Here is a 14052-nt window from a genome sequence, read left to right on the forward strand (position 1 = left end):
CGTGCCCACACGGTGGAACTCTACGCTCCACATGTTGGCCAGGCTCTATGAACAACGTAGAGCTATAGTCGAATACCAACTCCAACATGGGCGGCGCAGTGGGAGTCAGCCTCCTCAATTCCTTTCAGAAGAGTGGGCCTGGTTGGCAGACATCTGCCATGTCCTTGGTAATTTTGAGGAGTCTACCCAGGTGGTGAGCGGCGATGCTACAATCATTAGCGTCACCATTCCTCTGCTATGCATCTTGAGAAATTCCCTGCAAACCATAAAGGCAGCTGCTTTGCGCTCGGAAACGGGGGCGGGGGAAGACAGTATGCCGCTGGATAGTCAGGGCACCCTCCTGTCTATTTCTCAGCGCGTACAGGAGGAGGAGGAGGAGCATGAGGAGGATGAGGAGGAGGGGGAAGAGACAGCTTGGGCCGCTGCTGACGGTACACCGGCTGATTGCCTGTCATCCTTTCAGCGTGTATGGCCTGAGGAGGAGGAGGAGGAGGAGGAGGATCCTGAAAGTGATCTTCCTAGTGAAGACAGCCATGTGTTGCGTACAGGTACCCTGGCACACATGGCTGACTTCATGTTAGGATGCCTTTCTCGTGACCCTCGCGTTGCACGCATTCTGGCCACTACGGATTACTGGGTGTACACACTGCTCGATCCACGGTATAAGGAGAACCTGCCCACTCTGATTCCCGAAGAGGAAAGGGGTTCGAGAGTGTTGCTATACCACAGGACCCTTGCGGACAAGCTGATGGTAAAATTCCCAGCCGACAGCGCTAGTGGCCGAAGGCGCAGTACCGAGGGCAAGGTAGCAGGGGATGTGCGTAGATCGAGCAGCATGTACATCCCAGGCAGTGCAACAGTCTTTAAGGGCCTGGCCAGCTTTATGACTCCCCACCAAGACTGTGTCACCGCTCCCCAGTCAAGGCTGAGTCGGCGGGAGCACTGTAAAAGGATGGTGAGGGAGTACGTAGCGGATCGCACGACTATCCTTGGTGACGCCTCTGCCCCCTACAACTACTGGGTGTCGAAGCTGGACATGTGGCCTGAACTAGCGCTGTATGCCCTGGAGGTGCTTGCTTGTCCTGCGGCTAGCGTGTTGTCGGAGAGGGTGTTTAGTGCGGCTGGGGGAATCATCACAGATAAGCGTAGCCGCTTGTCAACCGACAGTGCCGACAGGCTAACACTCATCAAGATGAACAAAGGCTGGATTTCCCCAGACTTCTGTTCTCCACCAGCGGACAGCAGCGATACGTAAGCAATACGTAGGCTGCACCCGCGGATGGAAGCTACGTTCTCTCTCACCATCCAAAACGGGGACATTTCTGCTTCATCAATCTGTGTCTAATATTCCTCCTCCTCCTCCTCCTGCTCCTCCTCCTGAAACCTCACGTAATCACGCTGAACGGGCAATTTTTCTTAGGGCCACAAGGCTCACTCAAATAATTTTTCAGAACAATTTTTATAAGTTTCAATGCGCTTAAAAGCATTGGAACTTTAACTTGAACCAATTTTTCGTTACACTGGGCTGCCTCCAGGCCTAGTTACCACTTAAGCCACATTAACCAAAGCGATTAATGGGTTTCACCTGCCCTCTTGGCTGGCCATGGCCAATTTTTGGGATGTACATTAGTACTGTTGATACAGCAATTTTTGTGGGCCCTCGCCTACAGTGTAATCAAATTAATTTTTAGGCCACCTGCATTACAGCTGACGTTACCTCAGCTGTGTTGGGCAATGCAATGGGATATTTTTGTGTACCGCCGGTGGGTTCCAGGGAGCCACCCATGCTGTAGGTGCACACTGAGTTTTTAATACATCTGTACACTTCTAAAGAACCCGTCTGACTGGGGCATGCAGTGTGGGCCGAAGCCCACCTGTATTACGCACGACATTACTACCTCAGCTGTGTTGGGCAATGCAATGGGATATTTCTATGTACCGCCGGTGGCTTCCTGGCACCCACCCAGGCAGTGGGTCCACAGGGAGTTTAACCTACATGTGTCCACTTGTAAAGAACCCCAGTCTGACTGGGGCATGCAGTGTGGGCCGAAACCCACCTGCATTAACCCTTTCCAGTCCACTGTGTGACCTGTGAAGACATTAGGGTTTAAGGCTGTACAGCTCCGTTGTTGGTAGACGTCCGTCGGGGTTCTCTTACTGTATATTGCCAGCCTCTCTGCTGTCGGAGCCTATCCTACGTGTCAGCTCATGCAGTACTGGCTTTAGCCAGCATATAGCGCCGTTGTATAACAGCAGAAAAAGAGTAAGCCCCCTAGGAAAACCATATACAAATTGGATTGGAAAGGGTTAAGCACAACATTACTACCTCAGCTGTGTTGGGCAATGCAATGGGATATTTCTATGTACCGCCGGTGGCTTCCTGGCACCCACCCATGCTGTAGGTGCACACGGAGTTTTTACTACATCTGTACACTTATAAAGAACCCCAGTCAGACTGGGGCATGCAGTGTGGGCCGAAGCCCACCTGCATTAAGCACGACATTACTACCTCAGCTGTGTTGGGCAATGCAATGGGATATTTCTGTGTACCGCCGGTGGGTTCCAGGGAGCCACCCATGCTGTGGGTCGACAGGGACTTCACAATAGGGAGTTGTACCTGCCTGTGTCTATGAATTAAAAAGCCCGGTCTGACTGGGGCATGCAGACACCTTGACAGAATGAATAGTGTGTGGCACATAGGTTCCCCATTGCTATGCCCACGTGTGCAGCTCCTGATGGCGGTGGCACAGGATTCTATTTCTCATTGCTTCTGTACAGCATTGTGGGCTATCGCTCCGCCACTTTTAAAGAGGGTCGCTGCCTAGCCGTGCCAACCTCTGCAGTGTGTGCCTGCGGTCCCTCGTCATGGCAGACGCAATTCTAAATAGACATGAGCGTGGTGTGGCATGAGGGCAGCTGAAGGCTGCCCAGGGACACTTTGGTGTGCGCTGTGGGGGGGCAGGGGGGGCGGTTGGGCAGCATGTAACCCAGGAGAAGTGTCAGTGGAGTGTCATGCAGGCAGTGATTGTGCTTTGTTGGAGGTAGTGTGGTGCTTAGCAAAGGTATGCCATGCTAATGAGGGCTTTTCAGAAGTAAAAGTTGTTGGGAGGGGGGGGGGCCCACTCTTGCCGGTATTGTGGCTTAATAGTGGGACCTGTGAACTTGAGATGCAGCCCAACACGTAGCCCCTCGCCTGCCCTATCCGTCACTGTGTCATTCCCATCACTTTCCTGAATTGCCCAGATTTTCACACATGAAAACCTTAGCGAGCATCGGCGAAATACAAAAATGTTCTGGTCGCCCATTGACTTCAATGGGGTTCGTTGTTCGAAACGAACCCTCGAGCATCACGGGAAGTTCGTTCCGAATAACGAACACCCGAACATTTTGGTGTTCGCTCATCTCTAATAACCATCAACAAAAAAATCCTGCGCTCCTGGATTGTGTAAAAGATACCAGAGACAATATCCGGAAACAAATGAAAGAACGGCACTTATTCTGGAGGAGGGGGGTATGACTAGCAGAAGCCCCCTCCTAGTGTCGACTAGTGTACCCCATAATAATAACCTCATTGGTATTTGTTGCTTTATCTATTTGCCTTAGTAATATATTTTCAGTAGCTTCTATTATATTTGGTGGTCTATAGAGAACCCCAATGAGGTTTTTATTATTGTTTTCCCTCCATGTATCTCTACCCTTATGGTAAATAAGCCAAGAACTGCTGATCTCATAAAGATAAAATGTTTCTGTCAATTACTAAAGATAATTGACCAATTTGTTCAGGACTGAACTAGGGAAACTTAATATTCACCAACAGAATACTTAATATTAACCAACAGCCTGACATAATAACAGGGGTGCAGATTGGGGGCCACCTGGGAAGTAGTGACCATAATACAATAAATTTCAACTTGTCTTTCAAGAGAGTTTTATATGGGAGCTATGAAAATACTAGGCTTTAGGAAGGCAAAGTTTGATCAGCTCAGAGATGCCCTTTAACCTTAATAACTGGGACAATGTCCTCAGAAACAACAGCATAGACAATAAATGGGAAATGTTTAAAAACATCTTAAATACTTACTGTGAGAGGTTCATACCTTACAAAAATAAAAGGGTTAGAAATATGAGAAAACCAATGTGGCTCAATAAGGATGTAAAGGGGGCAGTAAACAACAAAAAAAAGGATTTAAACTACTAAGCAAAAAGCCAGCGGAAAAGCACTAAAAATCTATTAGAGAAAAAAAATGTGAAAAGCAAATAAAAGCAGCAAAGGAGGAGGCAGAGAGACTTATTGCCAAAGAGAGTAAAACAAACTGTTCTTCAATTATATAAGTAGTAAAGAGATAAATATTATAAGTGTTGGCACTTTGTAGGAAAAGTGTAGGAAAAAAATATAGAGTGATGAGCAGAAAGCAAATCTATTAAATAGTTTTTTTCTTCAGTGTATTCATAGAGAAAAACAAAATGTCAGATGAGATGCAGAGGGATTAAGTAAATTCTCCACTAAATGTCACTGTTTAACCCATGAAGATTAAAATAGATTAGGTCATTGGATTTTGTGTATCTGGTCCTTTCCAAAACGATTGATACTGTGTCGCATATATGGTCGATATATAAAATAAGAATGCTTGGTCTGGGTGAGAATGTTTGTAAGTAGTTAAGTGGCTCAGTGATAGAAAGCAGAGGGTGGTTATAAATGGTATATACTCTGATTGGGTCACTGTTATTGGTCGGGTACCACAAGGGGGCAGTATTGGGTCCTATTCTTTTTAATTTATTTATTACTGTTCTGGTAGCTGAATTGTACAGAAAAATAGCAATATTTGCAGATGATACAAAACTATTTAAATAAATTAACACAAGAAATGCAGTCTGCAAATGGATTTGGATAAGTTGGGGGCTTGGGCAGAAAAGTGGAAAATGAGGTTTAACACTGATAAATGCAAGGTTATGCACATGGGTAGGAGAAATACATGTCACCATTACTCACTAAATGGGAAACCACTAAGTAAAACTGACATAGAAAAGGACTAAGGGGATTTTAGTAAATTGTAAGCTCAACTGGAGCAACCAGTATCAGGCAGCTGCTGCCAAGGCAAATAGGATCATGGGGTGCATCAAAAGAGGTATAGGGGCGCACGCTGCGAACATTGTTCTTCCTTCTTACAGTGGTCAGACCACAGACTATTCTGTACAGTTTTTGGCCCCAGTGCACAAAAAGGACATATAAGAGTTTGAGCGGGTTTAAAGGCAGGCAACTAAAGTAATAAATGGAATGGGCGGGGCAACTAAAGTAATAAATGGAATGGGCGGACTAAAATACCTAGAGAGCTTATCAAAATTGGCATTATTTAGTTTACAAAAAAGACGGCTAGGGGGCGACCTAATAATTATGTATAAATATATATTAGGGGACAATACAGAGCTCTCTGCTATGATCTGTTTATACCCAGGACTGGCATAGAAAGGGGTTATTAACTGTAAGGGCAGTGAGACTATGGAACTCTCTGCCTGAGGGTGTGATAATAGGGAACTTGATAAAAAGGTTCAGGAAGGGCTTGGACGCCTTTCTTGAGCATTATAATATTATATGTTAGAATTGCTAATTACTTCAGAATGCTTGTTGATCCAAGGATTATTCTGATAACCAGACTTGGAATTTTTTCCCTTAAGTGGGGAAAATTGGCTTCTTTCTCATTAGGTTCTTTTTGCCTTCCTCTAGATCAACATTGGGGAAGGGGACAGGGAAATAGTCTGAACTGGATGGACATCAATATCTGTTTCTTGTGGTGTGTATGTGTTCGTATTGTTAAGTGTAATAGTCTGTGTATTGTTATGTGTATTGCCTCTGTCTGGGTCAATGTCTGGCTCTATGTCTCATGTTGGTGTAACCAAATTTAATGGTGTCTGTGTGTCTACTCCTTACCCTGCTCTGTGTAGTGTGATTGTTTTTTGGAGTTAGTGGGGGCAGGGTTAAACAGAGAAAGAAAGAGGAGAGAAGGGAGATAAAGAAGGTCCATGTAGGCAGGAGGTTGAGGCTCTGATGCTTCCAACTGAGACCAGGCCATGTCTAATCCCTATGAGTTATGGGATGCGTTCCCCCAAAGAACTCTCATCAGATAACTGAGACTGGTGATAATTGCTCTTCCAGGCAAGAAGTGTTTATTCAAAGCCAAAAACAAGTGTGTTTACTTCTGTTAGAAGAGGGAAACATGCCAAAGGTGTTATGTCAAGGAACGAGCGCTATGTTATTTTTGAAAAATCAAAGTTGGATACGTTGAGTAGAGAACCATGTGCCCCAGTTTAAAACTACTCTTGGCTGTGTACTTGTTTATTTGACTCAAATGACTTATTGCTCAGAAGGGGCACTGGTTTTGCATGAACTGTAAGTTAAAACTTTCTTGGCACAGTGTCTAATTTGACCCTTGCATGCAGCTAGGCCAGGCCTCATTTTATTAACTCCGGGAGAGATGGCAGAGCCCCGTAGACAACCAACATATTACCCCCACAAGACCCATGCTCAGTCGTCGCAGATATTTGTCTTTTTTCAGCCTAACATGTTATGTTACAATGTTAGATATAGAACTTTTCCCCATAATTATTTGAGACTATAGATACTCCCCTACTGGCGAATTTCGGAAATCAAACGTTCACTAGATACGGACAAGCCCGTCCTGCAGTATGATGTAATGCTATAGCATGACATCATACTGTGCAGTGATCAGACAGGCTTCTATCAAGGCATGCCATAGGCACAGCTTGACAGGCACTCTGCATAGGCAGCCCTGGGGGCCTTTCAGAAGGCCCCCGGCTGCCGTGGCAACCACATGGCATCCCACGATAAGATCGCGGGAGGCCATACGGGATCCCTGAATGTCTCGATGCAGGCTGTTTCTTACAATTTTGACAGCAGCATTTAAAGCGTTAGCAGCACCGATGAGCACACGAGGCTTGTCGGAACTCCTGTGGCCAGGTGTCGACTGTAAGAAACAACTGGCACCTGACCTTGTATGGAGTGGGATCCATCCGTGATCCCCCTCCATACCAGCATTTGTTCTGATATACAAACAAAATGCATTGGAATGGAACCTGTTCATAAGTAGGGGATTTTTTATACTTGCTCACAGTCTTTGTGATGAAGTACAGTCCTCAACCTAGGATATTGGCCTTTAAAAAAAAAAAAAAAAAAAAGTATATCTGTCCTGCCAGCCATTTGTTTGTTTTTCACATTTTATGAAGTGTGCAATTATATTATGGTCACTGCCACATAGCAAGGCGAGGAGAAGGAGGAAGGAAGGCTCTTAGATTGTGGAGTGACTGGTTCCCAACTTTCCAAGACTTCGGACAAGTGGCCATCACCTACAGCCACAACTCTACAGCAATCCGCCTGGCCTTGCACTGTAAATCAACTTGTCCTTCACTGGACAAGAGGAGAGAGGGGAAGGGATAATACCTATTGATCCGATCTCTGTCCTCAAACACTCTGCAGTATTGCAAGCTGACAGGCGTTAGAATACAGACTGATTAGGGCTGAAAAGGAACGCTCCCAATTGGTGGTCCAGCTGACCACCTGAAGCGGATCCTCTTTTGACTGGTATCTGCCAAAACCTCTGGCTCTAATCCATTCCAGTTATGTGGGAAATCCTGACTGGGGACAGCCAGGGAAGGTGTCAAGTACAGGACCCCATGCGGCCCCTCTGAAACCAGGCTCTAAGCGTGTGCCAGACAGTATGTCAGCTGGATTCTGGGGAATACCACCTCTCTCAATCCAGCTGGGCATTCTGGGTTAGCGTTGTTAACTGGTTGGCTTTCACCTGCCACATCACACCAGCGGATGGTACGTGCAGGCTCTGACTGAGCACAACTCACACTGCTGTTATATCTTGGACCACTGTTCGTACTTATTACCGGATATATGGGGGAATCCTCAGTGACATCACACACAGATGTGACATCACTGAGTACCACTGTGTCACAGGACACCTCAACATTATTATGCTGCGTTAGTTCAGTGAGCTCAAGAGGGGTGCACATCGCGTCGTCGCTGCCACTGCTATACCCTTCCAGAGCATCACTGACCTCCGCAGGAACACACACGACATCGACATTTTCATTCATAGAAACATTGACTTCATCTTTGTGCCTTTCATCAGGTATAAAACATTTGCAGGCAAGTCATCAGATACTTCCACCTGCCGCAAATCCCTCCCTGCAACCCAATCAGGATACACCTGGGTCATCGGCAGGGTAGCGTGGCTGTCCACAATTCCCATCACAATCATAGTCCTTTCAGAAATTATGTCCGTGGGGGACACCTGTTTAGGGTGGATGATGGTCATTTCTGCATCAGTATCATGCAGTTCCACAGTCACAGTCTTTCCCACAGTGACGGCTTGCAGGTTGCCAGTGTCCTTTCTACCACCCCCACCCACCAGGATAATACCTGCGGCCCGCTCAGGGGGTTTGCAGAAGTGGGCCATCTTCTTCACGTCAGGGCAAGTGGGCCTAAGATTGCCCACTTTGTTGCATATCATACTTGGAGAGGGGAGAGGGAACAGACCCCCTTAAAGATCTAGGGACGAGGGGGAAGGGTCTGTCAGAGTCACTGTTCTGCTTACCCTCTCTCCATCTCTTCCAGATTTCTGCAAATCCGGACTCTGGTTGGCGACGTAGCTGTCCGCAGCTTTGGCGTCACAGTCCAGAACGTGCTGGCGGATGTCGGCCATATCAGTCTCCAGGTAACTGCTCCTTCAGCATCATATCTCCCAGGTCTGCAGACTGGGTGGCAGGTTGTCCGTTGGTCCACTTCCAAATCAGAGTTGCTTTGATCGCCATCCTGTTCTTAGGGCACTCCCGTAAATACCTCCAGAGCCTTGCGATAAGCCCTGGAGTCAAGTACCTTGCCCATTGCTTGGAGGGCAGCTGGTACTGGCAGCAGACCCTTTCAAACTCCCTCAGGAAAATGTCCAACTCTCTGTCTTCTTCTAGAACAGGGAAAAATTCTCGTTGGGGTTGCACATTCCTTCTGCCATTGGACACACGTGTCAGTGGTCTTGCAATCCGCGCATCGAGCTCTGCCATCCGCAGCTGGTGCTCACACTCCACCTGGTGCTCTTTTTCTCTTCGCGATGCTCTCGTCCAGCCTGTGTCCCATATCTTTATCTATCTCTTTGGTATCTATCTACCTGTCTAATATCTACCTATCATCTTATCTAGTAAGGGTAAATTCAAGGGGGAAGGATGTCACTGCACTTTCCTAATGTCCTGATACTGGACAGCTGGCGGGACACTTTATTCATCTCTTTATACATACTGTCTTGTACTACAGTCACTGTCACAAAGGTTTTAACAAACAGTGACATTTCCAACAAGCTCATACATACAAAAATACGCTTTCTCCTTCCCAATTTTCATTGTCTTCCTGAAGGTATGTATATGTTGCAGCGTGCCGGTCACAATCAGGAAGTAGAGCCAGTGTGACATAAATATGTAAGCCCCAGCCCATGTGACTGTGCTTTTGGCACATATGGCCTGTCACTTGGCACTAGGCACCAATGAGTGCCTTCTTCCTGTCACTGCAGAAGATCCTTGAGGTGTCGTTTATCGAAAATCTCTCAGTGTATAATGTGCCCTTTTTTACAACACTGCTACAACATCTCTTGTGGTGTTTGGACTGATTCGCCAATACCAACCAATCAGCCATAATGGAAGTATTTATTCTGGGCCCACCTTTACATGGGCACCAGTTATTGTTCTGTCTGAGGTGTTTAGTGAAGCAGCAGACTCCTGTCAGCTAAGTACCTGTGGCTATTTATTCTGTGTTGTATAGTGCCGTTTCCGTCTTAACTTAACATCTTCCCCTATCCTTCATCTAGGAACAGACTAGGCCCCCCTAGGTTCCTGATGTGGGGCCACCCCTATTAGGCTGAACACCCTGCTTTTAGGCAAGGCCTGCCACAGCAAAGTTGGTTCAAGATAGTATTCCCATCCCAGTACTTCTGTTACTCTTATCTCCCCTATTTTGTGTTCCCCACATTTTGTTGATATAAAACATTTATATTGGTCCGTAGATGATATTTATGTCTTGGTCTGACGTGTTGATGACTCTCTTGAAGACTGTCGTACATGTGCCTTTCACAAATGTAACATCGTGACCCTGAATATTGACAGCCCAATCGTGTGAGCAGTTTAGTTATGTCTTGGTAACATCAACTAAATCACTGTGTTCTCATGCCCCATTTTGCTTGCCAGAATTCTGGCCTTCATTAACATGCACTTTAAGTTAAAGGTATGTCATTTCTAGAAAAATTTTCTGATTTAATTGGAGTAATAGAAATTTTCCTCTGAGTAACTATTGGTGGTCTTCTACAATATAATTACATCTCTCACCATTTTTGCGTCCTGCCAGTATGTTCATTAGATAAGACTTCCCAGTTCGGTATTTCCCAACTATGGCCACGACAACCACCTTCTGGGTAAAGCGGGATAAGATATCCAGTGCATCCTTATTAACTTGTAGTGTTCCATCTTCATGGTTCTCTATTAAACACACTGGATTGTCCATTTTTATAAAGTCTGTAACTTAAAAAATATGAGATGAAAATATTACATCTAATGTAGCAGTAGACATAGTAAGATTACAGTTGGTCTCTCACATAGTAAACCACTGCTGAGTGTGTTCTACTACTGACTGCCAAGATAGTGGCCATAATAGTTATTGACTGGTTTCTATGACTGTCTATTTTATTGCCTGAAAAACACTCAGTACTCACTTTAGTTGTTTCCATTCATGAATCAAGATAATCAGAATTGAAGGGAACTTGTCACTGGGTTCATACTGCTCAAATCCACGGGCAGCTTGAACCCGGGACAGATTTGCATATTTGCCCTCATGTATGTGTTATTCTGAAATACTGAGAGGTTTCAGAATTACTACACTTTGAAGTTTGCATGGATGACTCAGGAATGGAGCTTTTGAGTCAAAAGGATGGGTCATGCAGACCTCTCCTCATCTTCAGTCTGTTGACCGACAGCTCTCTTCCTATACACAAGCAGGGAGAGTAGGGCTTGTACACTCCATCCACCCATCTGTCTGAAGCCTTTCAATTAAACTATACAACCTGATATATTGCTTTTTCTTGATCTATTTGGAAACTTAGGACCACAAAGAGGTCTCTATAAGAGTTACGTACCCGTCTGAAAGCAATGGCCACCGGCATGTGGTGGATGGATCCACAGATTTGATCAAAATTTGAATTAAGAACCTTGCATTTTTTTGTGGTTAGTATATAGATAGATATTTCACTTATGCTTTTTTTTTACTCAGATATTAAATGTGAATGAGTGCTAAAGCATGTATTTCTATAACTATAATTTCTAGATACCACTTTTTTTGTACTCAGCACCACTACTTCGGTCCTTCTTGCTCATCTCTGCATACTCTCCCCATATTGCTGCCACCCCTAATACCCTTTCAGTGCTCCTCCATATTAATAATACCCATTTGTGCCCAAAGAGTACTAGTGCCCCCACACTGGAATAATTCTGCCATGGTGGCCAGTGTAAAAAAAACAATTTCTGTGTTTAACAGTAAAAGTTCCCTCCTTTTGTCCCCACACAGTAATAATTCCCCTTTGTGCTCCCTTTACAAGGTAGTAATTCCCACTTCATTTCTTGAATAAGTAATAGAGCCCCCTCTGTGCCTCCATAAAGTAAGAAGCCCCCCTCCATGACCCCAATAAGCAATATAACCATCTCCATGCCCTTAAAATAATAGACACCGTTATATGCCTAAAGTGATATATTTTTCTTTGTGCCACCAAAATGATACAGTCTTTTCTGTGTCCCATCAATATAATATTGTCCCCACTTTAATATGTAGAAGCTGAAAAACACATATAGTGCAAAATGTTTGATAAATCCCTACTGCAAAAATGAATTTCAGCCCAAGATGCATTTATTGCATTTAAGTTATGGAAAACTGCCCTCCAATTTGTCCAGAGCTTTTAACTTAGATTGCTATTTTACAAAAGAGCAGTACATAATAAATATGACTGTAAGCATCATTACCTTTCAGAGATCTTCTCCTGGATTGTGATCTTCTGCACAGCAATATCCTATTTATATTCTGTAAAATGAAAGTAAGTATAGATGACTTTAGAAGGTTGACGATCCAGTGATTACATGTCACTGACCAAAAATAATCCTTGGCTATTTATCCTGCTTACTCACTACTCACTGAGAGGGAAATGACAAAAAATTAACTTTTGTTACATATATTGTTTAAAACTTCCCAATTATAACATTCCCACAAATAAAACCAAACCGAAACTAGGCAGCAAAACACAAATATAAGGTATTCTGAGATAGCCCGATATCTTCAATCTCTCACCCTGGATTACCCTTCTCTTAGACCTCAGATGAATACAGAGGTATCGCCCTGATAATGACACCCCCATACAGGAAGATGTCCCTGTCAGACACCCTATTGTGCCCTGATATTCCAATAAGCTATTTGGGTAAAAATCAATAATAGCGGATACTAAATAAATCAGTATGAACTAAGTCCTACAGTATTACCAAAATATGCCCACCCAAATTAGTATTCATACAGAAAAGCATACAGTCTTTTTAAGATAATGCATAGGTCAACAATCCAATTCTATATATACTTCCTAAACCCCCCAAAAATGCCTAGTCATAAATCCTATGGGTTCTACACATAAAGACAGATAAACTGAACTAGGCTCACTGATATATATATATATATATATATATATATATATATATATATATATATATATATATATATATATATATATATATATATATATATATATATATCAGCTCATATGGCTTTAAAAATATAATCTGACAAATAGATATTAATACTTCAAATGTTCCTATCAGAGCACATCGACAAGCCCCATAGTATACATATACTTTCCACTATTCCACAAAGGCTGCTCCAGCATAGCTATATAAAGAAATATGAGCTATAATTCACACTCTTTAATTGTTGTAGGTATAATTTGATAGATATATATTGATATTTACCGTACCCCCCCCCCACCAGATCACATCCACCACAATAGAATATGCATAGGTCTCAATAATCATGTCAAAACAAAGTGAAGTGTTGCAGAATAAGTTGGCACTATACAAATAAAGATTATTATTAAAAAAGATGCCAGCTCATACTTTATGGTTATTATAAGTATAGTTCGACAGGTGACTATTGATATCTCAGGTATCTCTATCAGCTCATACCCACCACAAAGACACATGCATATGCTTCAAAAGATCCTCATAGATTATTACGGATAGTTATGTAAACCAATGCAGATTCTTATCCGCTTTATGATTTTTCCGATAGGGTAGATTATGTAAAGAGAAACCCCTTCCTGTATTGATATTTAACCAAAAAAACTGGGGCATGCATATACAAAAGGGTACAGACCCGGATGCTGCATCTACTTTTAATATATATCACCATCTCCTTGTTTATCCTAATTCATATACATTGTGAATTTCTCCTTTCCCAACACATTTCCCTTTCTTCAAGCTCATCAGGAGACAATCATAATTATTATAAACAATGCTGGGGTATTCAGATAGGTAACTCCTAGAAAACTGACTACTTGAAGGGAGACGCTAAAACTAGGGTGGCCTAAAAAAACTGAACTTTCAACTACAAAGCAAGACACCCTCTAATTTTTTACCTTTTAACAAACCTTTATTTGGGGCAGAGTTTCAGGTTCATCAGCCAAGCACCTAAAAATGGTTTTGGCAGACCCTGTACCGATGGTGCTACCTGTGTCTGGATAGTTGGAGCTGCTTGTCAGATGATCAGAAGATCATCTCTACTGGTAGTCTGTCAAGGATGTCCTAAGTCTGGTCGCCTTGTGTGCATATACTCACGCATCCACTCAAACTCTTGCAACGGGGTGAAGTCTCTTCAATTGCATCGTAGAGGCGTCTAGTGGTCAACAAGCTCTACACAAGGGGGAAAAGAGTCACTACACACAAGTAGTCTCTGAGAGCCTTGTTATA

General features: G+C 43.8%; 1 protein-coding gene across 1 annotated transcript in view; it reads right to left on the reverse strand.

Moving 5' to 3' along the window:
* The window catches only part of LOC136633636 (guanylate-binding protein 4-like), a 38207-nt gene extending 27636 nt beyond the window's left edge, over positions 1-10571 (reverse strand). Inside the window, exon 1 of the mRNA XM_066609394.1 lies at positions 10390-10571. Coding sequence (XP_066465491.1) covers positions 10390-10564 — 175 coding nt within the window. The 5' untranslated portion in view covers positions 10565-10571. The remainder of the gene's footprint in view (positions 1-10389) is intronic.
* Between the last annotated feature and the right edge of the window lie 3481 nt (positions 10572-14052).

The sequence above is a fragment of the Eleutherodactylus coqui genome, chromosome 6, assembly GCF_035609145.1.
Source record: "Eleutherodactylus coqui strain aEleCoq1 chromosome 6, aEleCoq1.hap1, whole genome shotgun sequence".
NCBI classification, from domain to species: domain Eukaryota; kingdom Metazoa; phylum Chordata; class Amphibia; order Anura; family Eleutherodactylidae; genus Eleutherodactylus; species Eleutherodactylus coqui.